We start from the raw sequence: 16,334 nt of genomic DNA, 5'->3' as shown, positions 1-16,334 counted from the left end.
AGCCAGCCTACTAGAAAATGCTCCGGTGAGGATACTTTCGAATTTATTCTTCAATTCCATTAAAAATGCAAATATAACTCTTTTCAATTAGAAATTATTATTTTTGTTTGTTTGTTTAATTATGCACTAATACCGTCGCAAGGACCCGTGGCATAGTGAATAAAGTAATTAGTAAAATTCAGTTGTAAACTTACACGCTTTTTGATGCTGAAGGTTCAATCCTCAGTTCAGGTGACACTCAAAATTACTTAGGACTTCTAACCAGGCATAGCTAACAAAATAAGAGCATGCTTCCCCTGTGGACTAAAAGGGTTCTGTTCAAAATTTCGTACAGATTTCGGAGTTCAACAGAAAGATTTCCGTTCGACAAGATACACTAGGAGGAAATCGGAGGTTACATCGACCAAAACATTGTGCAAATAAAACTCTAAATGAGAAAAGTAGTCCGAAGAATTCAAATAATTGGAAGAATCAATCTTCATCTCAAAAATTCAGAAATCGTCTCATTTGGCATAATGGTTAAAGCGTTCATCAATATGTTGGAAAACTGGAGTTCAATCCTTGATCGAATCATATCAAAGACTCACAAAAATGACACTTGATGCTTCTGTGTAGTCAGGTGGAGTAATTCCAGGAGAGAAGTGATAATCTCACCTACAACTGGACCAAAAGAAAGATTTATATGTGTTGTCTAAGTCTATGGTCGATCGATTAATAAAAACAATTAATATCGTTTGAAAGATATATTTTTACTCTTTTTCTCTCCAACCAATATATATTGTCACTTTGAACGTAAAGGGGCTACTAGTTGGGATCGTGTCTAACAAGGGGTTACGGGGAGTTGAGCAACAAGATTTCTGTTAACATTAAGCTTGAACTTTTGTAGGTTAATACAGTTAGGGGAGCCGGAAAGGAATTCTAAAGCCTAGCAATCCGAGAGAAGAAACTATTAGAGTAAAAAGCTTTCCCGCATCTAGGGGTCTCAACAGAGAAGGAGTGGAATTTTGCTGCTTGTCGAGTTCATCAGAGCACATTCTATCAAAATACTTGTAAAACAGGTAGAGGTATGCAACGATCATCAAAATATCTTCCACATCACTGGATAGCCAGAAAACAAAGACTGTTGGACATTCGTAACTAAAACTTGATGGACAAGTCAGGCATGAACTGAAATGTATCAGATATGATTCGATTGCAGAAAGTATTGTGAATTTTATTAACAATTCGATGAGTTTGTATGATTTTGATTATTTGGACTACTGTTCTCATCTTGAGTGTTATTTTCGCAACGTTTCAGTCGATGTAACCTCCAACCTTCTTCAGACGTATCTTAGGAATATTTTTGTTGAACTCAGAAATTTGTATGTAATTTCGAACAACACCCTCCATTCAATCCATGAGGGTAGCATGTTCTTGTTCTGATGTAATTCGCAATTATATTCGTACTATTGCCCACATTTAGTATTGAATCTTTAATCTCCAGAAGAATGTCCCTTAGAGCTGAATTTTACTTCGTACTTTATTACATTGGCCCAAACATTGTGAGAATAACATTCAAAATGAGTAAAATTGTTTGAATAATACAAATATATAAACTAGCATTTCAGCCGGCGTTGCCCGGGTGTTTGGAGGTGTATGTTGAGCAAAAGAAAAAGTGGTAGTAGGAAGGCAGGCTCCAACTCGTACTGCAAAGGAGGAAAATGATGCCGGCGATTTCTTCGCTGATATAACAGAAATATTACAATTTATCTACTTATTTTATTTTTATCTTTTATATTTGTTATTTTTTTTTATTTCTATTATCTTTATTCGTAATTATTTTATAAAATTTAATTACTGTAATGTAATTGGTCCCATGTTATCCACCAAAGCTTCAACTGCTGTCCCATCGCCCTAACGCAACATCACTGTGTTTGTTTACAACTACTTCAATGGAATTTGCTCCGACAAAGTTGCTGTTCAGATGCACCCTCCCAACGTAAATACACGCCACCAACCCGACAAATAGCTAAATCCCATCCATTCACTATTGAAGTTCCGAGATTCCGAAGGCTTTCTATTTTAATAACTTCTTTCCTCAAACTGCTTTCCTGTTCCTTGTTTCCCTGATTGTATTGACATGAAGAAATTTAAATGTTAGCAAACATCTCGCTGCACTGACGATGCCCGCTATAATCTGACCTCTAATCCACAGTAGTCCTTTTACGTCTCATTGGCAATAGTTTGGAGTTAATTTAAAAAAAAAACACACTTAAATATTTAAACCTCGTTGCTAGCAATGATTATCTCAGCACACACACACACACACACACACACACACACACACACACACACACACACACACACACACACACACACACACACAAGTAATTGTTTGTTATTGTGATATAATATGATTTTTTTTCTTTTTTTAAGGTGGAGGTGGCGGAAGCAAAGGTCAGTTTATTTATTCTCTTTTTCTTTCTCTCACTTTCTTTTTCTGTCACTCACTTTCTTTTTCTTCTTCTTCTCCCTTTTCTATTTCCTTTCCAATTTCTGTTAAGCAAATGAACATCTCGATTCAGTGATGGGCAGAATTCTAGTGATGCATGAAGCCAATTTCTTGATTGTATGCATCAAAGACTCAAGTCCTAGTATTAAATATATATATATATATATATATATATATATATATATATAGTGCCGGCAAAAAGAAAGTCCGCACTTATAATTTTTTCAAAAACTGCAAATTAAAGCTAAATTTAATCAACCTATACCTCATTTGATTCGCCGTTTATTCCTCTATAATTTTACCTCTTCATATTTGACTTTTAATTGAAATATTCTAGTGATCACGTCAATTAAAAAAAAATAACTTCAAATTGAGGAGGCAAAAAGAAAGTCCTCAGCAACAAATTCGCTTAAAACCAGCTTAAATTATCGCCCCTAAATCAGTTGAAAATATCCACCAACAGACAACAAAGCATCTCTAATCATAATTGTTGTTGTTCCAGGTCATACAACGTAACATTTTGTCCATATGCTACGACTTTCTCTTAGTGATCGTCAGGAGCTCATTAATCTCCATCTTTCTGGTTTATCCAATCGAGAAATCGGCCGAATATTGAAATGTGATGAGAAAATAGTACAAATGACTGTGCAAAAACACCAAAACACCTGAAGTGTTCGTGATACCCCTACATCTCGTCGTACTAGAGTTACTTCTAACAGGGAAGACTATGCTATCAAGATCCGCAGCCTAAGAAACAGATTTGAAACGGCTCCCCAAATCCAACAACAGTGCAACCTTGTTAAAAAGTCCTCTCTTTCTACTGTCAAGAACAGATTAAAGGAATTTAATTTGTCAGGATATGTTGCAAGATGCAAGCCAATGATTTCTGTAAAGAACAGAAATCTCCGTCTGGACTTCGTCAGATGCAATGAAGATCATGACTGTTCATATTGGTCAAAAGTGCTTTTTAGCGATGAAAGCCAGTTCAATAGGCTAGGCAGTGATGGTAGGCAGTACGTCCGTCAAAGAAAAGACAAAGAATTTAATCCTAGGTGCTCAGTTTCAATGCTGCAAAGTGGTGGAGGTTCAGTTTTGGTGTGGGGCATTATTAGTACCAATGGTCCAGGGCCTATAGCTTGCTTGCAAGGTCGAATTCATTCGATTAAGTACATTAATATGTTTACTGGGCATTTTTTACCCTACTTTGGTCGAAATTTGGATGATAATCCCATCTTCATGCAGAGTAATGCTCCCATTCACACAGCTGGCAATGTCAAGAAGTTCCTGGAAGAGCATGATATTCCGTGTTTGGATTGACCTGCACAATCACCAGACCTCAATCCTATCGAAAACGTATGGCATTACATCAAGCAACAACTATGCAATGATAAAATTTTAAATTTCGAAGAACTTTGGACAAAAATTAAAGAAAAGTGGGATGCCATTTCCCCGGATTATTGCTGCAGTCTAATCCAAGGAATTTCCAAAGGATTGCAGGCTGTCAAATTGCAGAAGGGCTATACTACTAAATATGAACTAGTTCATTGTGTTCCTGTTGTATTTGTGTTGCATTAATGTTCTAAAGTTACATTTAAATAACAATTTTCCATTGTGTGGACTTTCTCTTTTCCTCCTCAATTTGAAGTTATTTTTTAGAATATTTCAATTAAAAGTCAAATATGAACAGATAAAATTATAGAAGAATAAAAGGCCAATCAAATGAGGTATAGTTTGTTTAAACAGTTGCATTAAATTTAGCTTAAATTTGCAGTTTTTGAAAAAATTACAAGTGCTGACTTTCTTTTTGCTGCCTGTGTATATATATATTTATATACAATAGAATATTTAAATATCCAAATTAGCAACGAATAACAAAATGAATAGAAAATATAGGTTATTTAAATCCAGTACATGGAAAAATAAAACCACTGATTAATTCGGTACGCATGAACATATGAATCCCAAACAAAGGATTCGTGTTAAATAAAGATTATTCTGACCTTTTAATTTCAGTTTGTTCTATTAATTATTATAACTATTTCTATATTATATTAGTTTTTCCTCTCAGTAATCATAGAAGATTGAGTGAAACACCAGAAACACCACCAAATTTAAGCTTGTTTGACTGTTTTCTAACGTCGTCATCAAACTTTTGATGATTTAAAGGGAAGGATCAGAGAAGAAATTGGTTTTGAATCATTTTTGGGAATGACTCCATCAATGCATTACCATTTATTGTGATATAATTTTAAAAACCTGTTGGCTCAGAATTATCTAGATTATTTTCCTAGGATTTATTCTGGCCAATGTTAGAGAATGCGCTCTCCTGTTTGAAAGTTAATAAAACTGCCCTTTTGTACAAAAGAAACATCAAAACATCCAGAAAATCAACCGCAATCATATGTAAATATATGCAAAACATTATCGTAAACAAACAATACACATAAAGAAAGCTGGTGAGGGGGGGGGTCGAAGGGTTAGAAACAACAGCAGTCAACTAAACAATCAAGTTTTAATCCCGCCTAAAAACACTTGCCTGTCTAGCCACATTAAAGAACTGTCATAGAACGAAACATTCTACAGATGACTACATATGCCCTCTTCATCTTGGATTGAGCACTGTGGCAAAGGATATTAGCAACTATCAATAGCGAAAATGCAATATATTATGTTATCGGTAACAGTAGTAGGACTTCTGACTGTGCGGATATAAGCTCACCATCTCTCTCCCTATGTGTGACTAATGAAAATGAAATATCGACCTGAATTAAATATCAGAATATTAAAATCGATGGAAAATACAATTTTTATAGTTTTAGAACACAGAGCAATATTTTGTCGGGTGTTCCCTGGATTTAGTAGAGACCATTTTGAACGATGATAGCATCTTTGGGTATTGACAAGAACCACACCGACATTTAATGTATGGGTATAAAAGTTATATTTTACAGGAGTTTTTAACTTTGCATTGGTTTACTTCATTCAATTATTATTATATTATGTTATTTTTGGAAGGGAGTTGGAAGGATTTTCATTGTTTGAAAATATTCGGAGTTAACATGTTCATGCCAAGATTTCTTTGCATTAGGGAGTAAGGAAGAAAGCAAATTCCAACAAATGGGAAAAAGAAAGAGTGCAGCAATTATAGCCATTTGCTTTTTAGCATTCTCAGTCTCACTACAATTTGTCTCATGTGACTGACGAAGCAGATATATTTATGTACCTTGTATTAAACAAAAAAAATCATTAATTGCCAAGATGTAACAAAGCTATTGACCCTATGTAGCAGCGGCATCTCGACATATGCAAATGACCAAGCAGTGGTGCAAGTTTATGTCACAAAGAAGGAAGAGAAGGAAAAGGAGAGAGATTTAGAACCACGTGGCAATGACAGCGATTGGAAGCACATGTCAGTGCCAGAGGAACTTTTAAAACAAAATATAACCTGAACTATTAACAAAAAAATGGTTGAATGACTGTGTGCCGCGGGGTAAGTGGCAAACATAGCAGTTGGTTGTAGCTGCAGACTATGAAACGGGTAATTGATCTAAAAGAAACGCAGGGATGTGCCTATATTGTCGCTGACTTGAAAAATTACGTGTCCGTGGTTTGGTGATAAAACGACCGTTAATAAATGCCTTTTGTTTCAACTAAAAAAACTTGAGTCGAATTCCTTTCCTTTGTTCCTTCATGATTGAACATTGTAAAAAGTTCGAGTGAAAATGAAACGGCCACTTAATAAAGATACAAAGAGGGGACTGGCTCTATTTTATATATAAGATACTAATTGTAATGCAATACATATGAAATTTATTTAAATATAAGGAAATTAAATCACAAAGAATTTATACTGAATCAAATCATTACTGATGGAAATTACTTTTATTTTTTTATAAGTTTCCTACTATTAACAATTAGATTAAAAACAATTCTCACTCTTATTATTTTCCTATAATAATACATGGACAATAGTGGATTGATTCTTATCAAATTGATATTTTTCTTCTTCAATAGATTGCGTTGACAAAAATTCCCAATGTGGAGGTTGGGCTGCAATCGGTGAATGCACAAAGAATCCTGACTATATGTTGGAAAACTGCAAGAAGTCTTGCAAAAAATGCGGTGGTGGCGGCGGCGGTGGTGAAGACAAAGGTGGTAAGTATCTTCTTACTTCTTATCGCTCTTTTGTTTTACAAAGGAATCACCACTGATCAAGGCTTGGAGGCCATTCGAGGATAAGGATTAATGAGTGCACAGTAGTCAATGGGACAATAGCGTAGTAATCGTTATTAGTGGAAATTTGGTAAATTGGATTACTTAAGGGGATGGCTCATAAGAACTTGTTCATGTTGGACTTGAAGACGACCATATTGTAGTCAGTTGGAGAGCAGGAAAACGGAACAGAGTTCCACAGGCATGCAGTTCTAAGAAAGAAGCTTTGTTTATGGAATCTACGTTTAGGTTTAGGCACAGATAAAGAGTAGGAAAAATTATTGATAGTGTGTTCAGCTAGACGAGTGCTTTTTGTGAAAATCTGGTGGAGGGGGTATGGATTGGAGCTCAGACGAGTGCTTGCCATAAAAATAATGATAAAGCAGAGACAGGCATTCAACGTCTCTTCTGTGAGAAAGAGGTTGCAGGGAAGAGAAAAGGGCATCTACTAGGTTACAAAGTCTATTTTGAACTTTGTCAAGATAGGATAAGCTACTTCTAGCAGCTCCTGGCCAGATGTGGCAACAGTACTCTATCCTTGGATGTGCTTGGCTCTTATTCAGGTAGAGAATTGCATAAGCAGTGAAATATCTACTGGAGTGGTAGAAGGATCCCACCATTTTTCCAGTAGCCTTGGCAACGAATTTGATGTACATGTTCCATCTCAAATCAAGAGTAAAGGTCAGACCTAGAAGCTTTTCAAAATATGGAGCCTCCCCAAGATAAGAGCCAGTCATTTTGATTAATGCCAGGGGGATAAGAGCATTGATGATGTAAAGATAGAAGCTTGGTTTTAGATGCATTAAAATTAACCAACCATCTCTTTCCCCATTGAACCATGTGATCAAGATCAGAGGAGAGAGAATTAGAGAGAACTTGGTCGTTTATGGCCATAGATGGTAGTGTTGTCAGCATAAATGTCTATGAATGATCTTAGGATGTGATTTGGAAGCATTAATATTGGTAGCTTTTGATTTCTGCCCATCAACTACTACTGTTATGAACTTATCAGAGAGAAATGATTTAATAATTGAAAAGATATTTCTAGCTATACAGTACAGTTTGTAGAGTAGACCTTTATGCCATACTCTATCAAAAGCCTTTGTTATATCATGAGGCAATTGCCCTAGAAAGGAAGCCTCTGTCGAGAGATTCACTAATCCTATGAGATATAACTGTTAGCACATCTGCTGTAGATCTAGCAGAATGGAAACTATATTGCATGTCAATGAGGAGGTTATTTTTGCTGAGATGGTTGACTACTTCTCTATTTAAGGAGACTAATTGGTCTGTATTGAGAAGGAGATGACTCATCACCTAAATTTTTATATGGGACATACTAATGAGGTTCTCCAAGTTGTTGGGAAGCAATTCTTCTGTAGACAGTGATTAAACAGCTTTGTAAGTATGGGAGCTAGTTTTGGTTAAAGTTTTTTCAGCACTATAATAGGAATGCTGTCAGGACCAGTTGCTTTACTTGAATCGAGGTTTTTGATTAACTTGGTAACATCACGTATAGATATTTGTATGTCGCATAGCATGTTTTCAGACACAGGCGGAAATACGGGGGATTGGCAGTGCTGATCGCATAGGTAGAATTACCTGCAATTTTTTGGCAAAAAGTTTGGTTTTTCCGATGCTGACGAGATCACTTCAGGTTCATGATGATGGTTGTAATAGAACACACACTTCTATTCAGGACATTGTTTGTTATTTGCCAACATTGTAGGGAACCAAACCGCTGCTCAACTACTTTGGACTTGACGGGCTGAGCATACAACTCTCTCGCATTCTTTATTACTTTTTTTTTGCTGAAGGTGGCTTTAGTCTCAGTACATCTATTATGTTGAAAACAATGGAAATAGTGATTTCTGTGTGTAATGGCAGCAGCAAATTTTGGAGAGGACCACGGCTGGTTGTTAGACTTTTGTTGGAATTTTTGGTGGGTATGAAACGATATATGATTAACCATTCTATCAGGTCTGGTACTATGGATGACATGTTCTTTTTAAACTTGGAATGCAGAGATAGATCTGATATAAATGTACAAAAGCTATCCCAGTCAATCATAGAGTATTGATATACTGTATGATGGAGAGGTATGTCGGAGGACTAATTACATTTTGTTTTTATCTTAACTGAGACAACCGAGTGGTCAATGGGGACAGAAGGGAAAATGAACATAGCTCAGGGCAAGTTTTTTTTTTGTTTTTTTTTTTACATAGGCATCACCACATTATCAAGGCCAAGAGGCCACTCAAGGATAAGGGTTAAAGAGTGTACAGTAGAAATTGGACATTATAGTAATCATTAGTAATGAAAATTTGGTAAAGTTGATAACTTATATGGAACGGCTCATCAAGAACTTATTTACGTTAGACTTGAAGACAACCATATTGTAGTCAGCCGGAAAGCAGGAAAACGGAAGACAATTCCACAAGCGTGCAGTTCTAAGAAAAAAGCTTTGTTCATGGAATCTACGTTTAGGTTTAGGCACAGATAAAGAGTGGGGGGAATTATTGATAGTGTTTACAGCTAGACGAGTGTTTCTTGTGAAAGTTTGGCGAGAGGGGACCATAGATTGAAGCTCATTCGAACACTTTCCATGAAAATAACGATACATCAGAGACAAACTCGCAACATCTCTTCTGTGAGATAAAGGTTGCAAGGAAGAGAAAAGGACATCTCCTACGAGGCTACGAAGTCTATTTTGAACTCTATCAAGGCAGGCCAAGTCCTTTCTAGCAGCTCCTGCCCAGATGTGGCAACAATATTCCATCCTTGGACGTACCTGGCTCTTATATAGATAGAGAATAGCATCAGCAGTGAGATATCTACCGGATCGATAGAAAGATCCCACCATTTTTCCAGCGGCCTTGGCAACAGATTTGATGTACATGTTCCATTTAAGATCAGGAGTAATGGTCAAGCCAAGAAGTTTGTCAAAACTTGAGGCCTCCTGAAGACGAGAGCCATTCATTTCAATTGATGCCAGATGTGGATCAGAATGTTGATGATGTAAAGAGAGAAGCTTGGTTTTAGATGCATTAAAAGTAACCAGCCATTCTTTACCCCATTGTACTACGTGCTCAAGATCAGAGGAGAGAGAATTGGAGAGAACTTGGTCGTTTACTGTCTTAGATGTGCTACCATAAATGGTAGTGTCGTCAGCATAGATGTCTACAAATGATGTAAGGATGTGATTTGGAAGATCATTAATGTAGATCAGGAAAAGAGTTGGGCCCAGGATGGACCCCTGAGGAACACCGGCATTAATACTGTGAGCTTCTGATTTTTGCCCCTCAACTACTACTCTTATGAACCTATCAGAAAGAAATGATTTAATAATTGAGAAGACATTTCCAGCAATACCATAGCTAGAGATCTTATGAAGTAAACCTTTATGCCATACCCTATCAAAGGCCTTAGATATGTCAAGAGCAATTGCCCTAGAAAGGTTGCCTCCATCGAGAGATTTGCTAATCCTATGAGATATAACTGTAAGCACATCTGCTGTAGATCTAGCAGAACGGAAACCATATTGAGTGTCACTAAGAAGGTTATTTTTGTTGAGATGGTTGATTACTTCTGTATTTAACACAAATTCCAGCAACTTACTCATGACGCACAGGAGACTTATTGGCCTGTACTGAGAGGGTGATGAGCGATCACCTGAATTCTTAAATACAGGGCATACTGATGAAATTTTCCAGGGAGATGGGAAACTATTCTCCTTAAGACAACGTTTAAACAGTTTTGTAAGTATGGGCGCTAGTTCAGGTTGAAGTTTTTTGAGTACTATAATTGGAATACCGTCAGGGCCAGTTGCTTTACTGGAATCAAGATTTTTGATTAGCTTGGCAACATCACGTACAGATATATGTATATCACATAGCGTGTTTTCTGATACAGGAGGAAATATTGGAGGTTGGCAGCCTTGATCGCAAAGGGTAGAATTAGCTGCGAAGTTCTTGACAAAGAGTTTGGCTTTGTCTGATGCTGACGAGATTACCTCAGGTCCATTGATAATAGTTGGGATGGAGCACATGCTTCTGTTCATGATTCTGTTTGCTATTTGCCAAAACTGGTGGGAACCAAGCCGCTGCTCAGCTACTTTGGACTTAACAGATTGAGCATACAACTCTCTTGCATTCTTTATTACTTTCTTACAATGGTTGCTGGCAGTCCTGAAAGCGGCTTTTAGTTTTCATACATCTATTACGTTGGAAACAGTGGAAAAAGTGATTTCTGTGCGCAATGGCAGCAGCACATTCTGGAGAGAACCATGGCTGGCTGTTAGGTTTTTGCTGAAACTTTTTCGAGGGTATGAAACGGTCAATACCTACAATTAACCATTCCGTCAGGTCTATTACTATAGAGGACACATCCTTTTTAAACATGGAATGCAGAGGTAGATCAGATATAAATGTACGGAAGCTATCCCAGTCAGCCTTAGTGTATCGATATACTGTACGATGGAGAGGTACGTCTGGGGACTTATTACATTTCATTTTATCTTAATTGATACAACAGAGTGGTCAGAAGAGCCAAGAGGCGACAGAACAGAAACTGAACATAGTTCAAGGCAAGTTGTGAGAAAAAGGTCTAGTAGGCTCGCATACTGGCCATCATTGTTCCTGAACAATCTGAGTGAGGTCATAGGCAATGGAGAAATCATGACAGAACCTTCCCTCATCATCGGTCTTGTTAGAGTGGGTCAACCATTCGACGTTGTGAACATTGAAGTCACCACATACGTGAATGTTAGCTGAAGGATAAGCAGATAAGACTTGGTCAATTTTCTTAGATATGTCATGATGAATTTTTGGAATTTGTGGACTAGGTCGTCAGATTTACTTAGAGCAGGACAGAGAGGGGAAACTAAGAGAGAAAAAGAAACGAAGAAATTTTTTTTTAGGAGACTTGCATGTCAGTGTCGGGCACATGGGTGGATTCGTGAATAATTTGAGTTAGGTTATAAGCAATGGAGAAATCGTGACAAAACCTCCCCTCATCATCTGTCTTGTTTGAGTAGGCTAACAATTTCATATTGTGAACATTGAAGTCTCCACAGACATGAATGTTAGCCAAAGGATGAGCAGACAGAATGTGGTCAATTTTCTCAGATATGCTCTTAAAGATAGTAACTCCACTGTTATGGGGACGATAGAGAGCAAATATAAACACAGTGGTGTGATTTAGTGCAATCCAAAAGCACATATAGGCTATTTAGGATTATCTCCTCTGATCTCGAATGAGTGGTTCAGTGGGGGAAGACGTGGCTGGTTACCTTTAATGCATCTAAAACCAAACTCCTATCTTTACATCATCAATGCTCCGATCCCCATCTGGCATCAATTGAAATGGATGGCTCTCGTCTAGGAGAAGCCCCATGTTTTGACAAGCTTCTGGGTTTGACCTTTACTCCTTATCTGAAATGGAACACATACATCAAGTCTGTTGCCAAGGTCGCTAGAAAGATGGTGGAATCCTTCTACCGCTCCAGAAGATATCTCACTACTGATGCAATTCTCTATCTATATAAAAGCTAAGTATGTCCAAGGATGGAATACTGCTGCCATATCTGGGCAGGAGCTGCTAAAACAGCCTATCCTGCCTTGACAGAGTACAAAATAGACTTCGTGGCTTAGTGGGGGATGCCCTTTTCTCTTCCCTGCAACCTCTCTCCCACAGAAGAGACGTTGCAAGCCTATCTTTGTTTTATCGTTATTTCCATGGCAGGTGCTCGTCTGAACTCCAATCTCTGGTCCCCCTTTGCCAAACTTTTACGAAAAACAACCATCTAGCTGAATCCACTGTCAAAAACTTTCCCCACCCTCTATTTATGCCTCAATCAAAACGTAGATTCCATGAACAAAGCTTCTTTCTTAGAACTGCACGCCTGTGGAACTCTGTTCCATCTGCTTGCTTCCTTCCTGACTACAACTTGGATGTCTTCAAGTCTAACATAAACAAATTCCTGATGAACCACCCCCTTAAGTAGACACTTTAAATCTCCACACTAACGTACTGTACTTACAATAACCCTTATCCCTGAGTGGCTTCCGGGCCTTGATAAGTGGTGACCACCTTGTAAAAAAAAAAAAAATCCACAATTCATTGTCTATTCTTCATTAAAAAAAAAATAAATAAATAACATTCGTATTATTTGGATTCTTTTAACACTAACCATGAGCTTTATTTTCACAACGTTTCGGTCGATGTAACCTTCTACCTTCTTCAGATTTATCTTGTCGAGCTCAGGAATCTTTCTAATGAGCTCGGAAATCAATCTGTCGAACCCACGAATCCACCTGAAATTTCGGATGGAACCCCTTTATTAAATCCATAGGGGTAAAATGTAACCAGATCTTGGAGGGTTGTCGCACATTCCTGTATCACGAGACCGTTTATGTAACCAAGCCGGGTGGGTCAATTACACATGAGCACAGTCAAGGAATGGCGTCCACTAACCTTAAGTTCCAGTGGGTACACTTTTATCTTCGTCTGGTGATGGACCTTTTCAAAACGTAACCAGACACTCAGTCGTCACTGGAAATCAGCACTCCGATGCTCTGAGTGCACAAAACATGCACGACCCTAAGACTGTGTGGCAATATTATTAATTCGTTGATTGGCCGTTCGTTGTCAGACACTGTGGTTAAGTTCTTCATGGATGCTTTTGTGAATGGCTGGTGTGCTGCTTTTCTTAGTTGCAGCTTGTCGCCGGGTTCAGGGTAGATCTGAAATCAACTCTGTTAATCACAAAATCAACAGGCAATCAATAATCAATAAAAACTCCAGAGATCATTTTCTTATAAACGAAAATAATTATTGCATAAAATAATTTTAGTTACAATTCGTGCAAAGAAAAGTTAAATTCGGGCATTTTCTGGTGCAGGGTTTCAATTTAATTTGATTTTCGTTACAAGGTTTAAGACAATATTTGTCTGTCTACTCCGTCGGTTATGAGAAAAAGTCTTTCTTTCTACTTTGCTCATTCGGGGAGGATCCAAAAGTTGACGTTTACCGTATAAGGTTTTACAAGCGAAATCTCTCTTATATGCTTTTCTTTTTTAAATAAATTTGTGGTTTCCTCTCCTTTCTAGGCACGATTACCATTCCCCTTCTTATCTTTTACCTCCTCTTCTGCATCTCTTTTTTTATTTTTTCCTTCTTTCTTTCTTTTTCTATCTCTCTTTTTCCATATCTCTCTTTTTAATTCTTTTTCCCTTTCTTCTAAAGAAATTTGGGGGATCTTTAGACACATAGTTCACCACCGATATTTTCGTATACGTCAACCAGACTGTGTCACCAAATGTCTATTTTACTTTGTTGAGAAATTACTTTTTCCTACGGTATCTCCACAAGAACATATCTTATCATTCCTTTGGGCATATAAGACTTTTTTGGTCAAGTATCAACATCTCCGACACACCTTATCCTTAGCTCGTAAGCAAGGTAATCTTATGCTGTCCGGTACACGAAAATATCGTTTTAGGGGTAGCAAGCTCTCGTTCCATCAGCCATGATCAGGTCAAAGTCTTAATTATTTCTATTGCGATGGATTCATTCGAAATTTCGTGCAAATTCCCTTATTCGATAGAAAAATTCCCGCGTTTGAAAGAAAAATTCCCAAGTTTGATAACATATACCTGAAGAAAGTCGGAGGTTACATCGACAAAAATGTGGTGAAAATGACACTCAAAATGAGAACAGTCGTCTAAAGAATCTAAATAATACGAATAATCAATCCTCATTTAAAAAAAAATCAGAAAAAATCTAACACAAAAAAAAAACAATAAATGGTTTTCAAACATGAAGGAAGCTAATGGACTCTTCTGCATCTTAGGTATGCAGTATATTAAAATTAATGAACTTCCTCTGCTTTTCTGCAGGTCAAAATCTCACTTGACCTTGTGCCTAACCTCTTGAAGAGGGGGTAAGTAATACAAATAAGCTAGGTTGTTTAAAAAAGATTGGAAAAAGTATTAAAGCTGTAGACAAGCCAATGAGTTTAATTAATAAATAGTTACAATAGCTGACATTTATGAATAAGTCGGAATGTTGAATACTGCCTTTCAGCAAGTGTGTATACGATATAATCACGTTAACACACCGGTTCTCGACAGATTACGATGAACCTAGCCAGTAGCAGATGAGTGATCATCTGTGAATGCTAGGTGCTGTATGTACCGCGCTGGGATGTAGAAATTCCAAGGTTGGTATCTGAGAATGCATTTAATCCACTGGGAGAAACGCACCCCCGGTTTTTGTTAAGACATGCATCTAGAAGGAAATTCTAATGTAAAACCTGAGGTCTACTGTCTGTCTTGCGGCAGTTATTCCACCGGCTGATATTAGCTGTTGTACCAAAAAGTGTGGTGAGTTCTGCACAAAGCCTTCATCACTATAAATAAATCATGTGTAGATTTCCGGACAACTTAGTTGTTGCGGTGGACCTCATATGTCGAAATCGATGGAAGAATGATACACCAGCGCAGATGTATAACACTTGTTTTGACAAGCTTCTGGGTTTGACCTTTACTCCTTATCTGAAATGGAACACGTACATCAGGTCTGTTGCCAAGGACACTGGGAAAATGGTGGGATCCTTCTACCGCTCAAGAAGATATCTCACTACTGATGCAATTCTCTATCTGTATAAAAGCCAAGTACGTCCAAGGATGGAGTACTGCTGCTACATCTGGGCAAGAGCTGCTAAAAACAGCCTATCGTGCCTTGACAGAGTACAAAATAGACTTTGTGGCTTAGTGGGGGATGCCCTTTTCTCTTCCTTGCAGTCTCTCTCCCACAGAAGAGACGTTGCGAGTCTGTCTTTGCTTTATTGTTATTTCCATGGTAAGTGCTCGTCTGAACTCCAATCTCTGGTCCCCCCTCGCCAATCTTTCACGAGAAACACCCGTCTGGCTAAAACTACTGTCAATAATTTTCCCCACTCTTTATCTGTGCCTAAATCCAAACGTAGATTCCATGAGCAGAGCTTCTTTCTCAGAAGTGCACGACTATGGAACTCTCTTCCATTTGCCTGTTTCCCACCTGACTACAACTTGGATGTCTTCAAGGCCAACATAAACAAATTCCTGACAAACCGCCCACTTAAGTAAGACACTCTATCAAATCTCCAATACTAATGATTACTACAATACTATCTCATTGATTACTGTACACGCAATAGCCCTTATCTCTGAGTGGCCTCTGGGCCTTGATAAGTGATGACCTCCATGTAAAAAAAAAAAAATATATATATATATATATATATATATATATATATAGAGAGAGAGAGAGAGAGAGAGAGAGAGAAGGAATGAAGTGAAGGGAGAGATACCATTAACATATACAGACTCATCTTTCAGCTACACTTACTTACAGCTACCTTGGGACATTGACGTTTCTCTGTCTGTCCAGGTCGGTGTCGGTAGGCTAGGAAATAGAACTTATCTCAGACGAAAATAAAATGATTTCTCAATTTTCTCTTTTAGCCACCCACCACCACTTGTAAGGTGCTCTCCTTTTGACTCCTCCCCATTCGCTATCTAACAAGAATATATGTGGGTACAGCACCGAAGCATTGTACCCAATTACCTTTCCTAATCTGAGTTGATGCTGA

The 16,334-nt window shown here is 37.7% G+C and overlaps 1 protein-coding gene across 1 annotated transcript in view; it reads left to right on the top strand.

Annotated features, from left to right (window-relative positions):
• LOC145303575 (uncharacterized) overlaps positions 1–16,334 on the top strand; it is a 115,837-nt gene that overhangs the window by 68,540 nt on the left and 30,963 nt on the right. Inside the window, exons 9-11 of the mRNA XM_080145118.1 lie at positions 1–25; positions 2,416–2,436; positions 6,506–6,646. The exon at positions 1–25 is cut by the window's left edge and continues 80 nt beyond it. Of these exons, the coding sequence (XP_080001244.1) occupies positions 1–25; positions 2,416–2,436; positions 6,506–6,646 (187 nt within the window). The remainder of the gene's footprint in view (positions 26–2,415; positions 2,437–6,505; positions 6,647–16,334) is intronic.

This window comes from Euprymna scolopes, chromosome 19 (assembly GCF_053919585.1).
Source record: "Euprymna scolopes isolate OS-2025 chromosome 19, ASM5391958v1, whole genome shotgun sequence".
In the NCBI taxonomy this organism is placed as follows: domain Eukaryota; kingdom Metazoa; phylum Mollusca; class Cephalopoda; order Sepiida; family Sepiolidae; genus Euprymna; species Euprymna scolopes.
The sequence above is the reverse complement of the archived record's forward strand: the minus strand, read 5'-3'. Positions and strand labels throughout refer to the sequence as shown.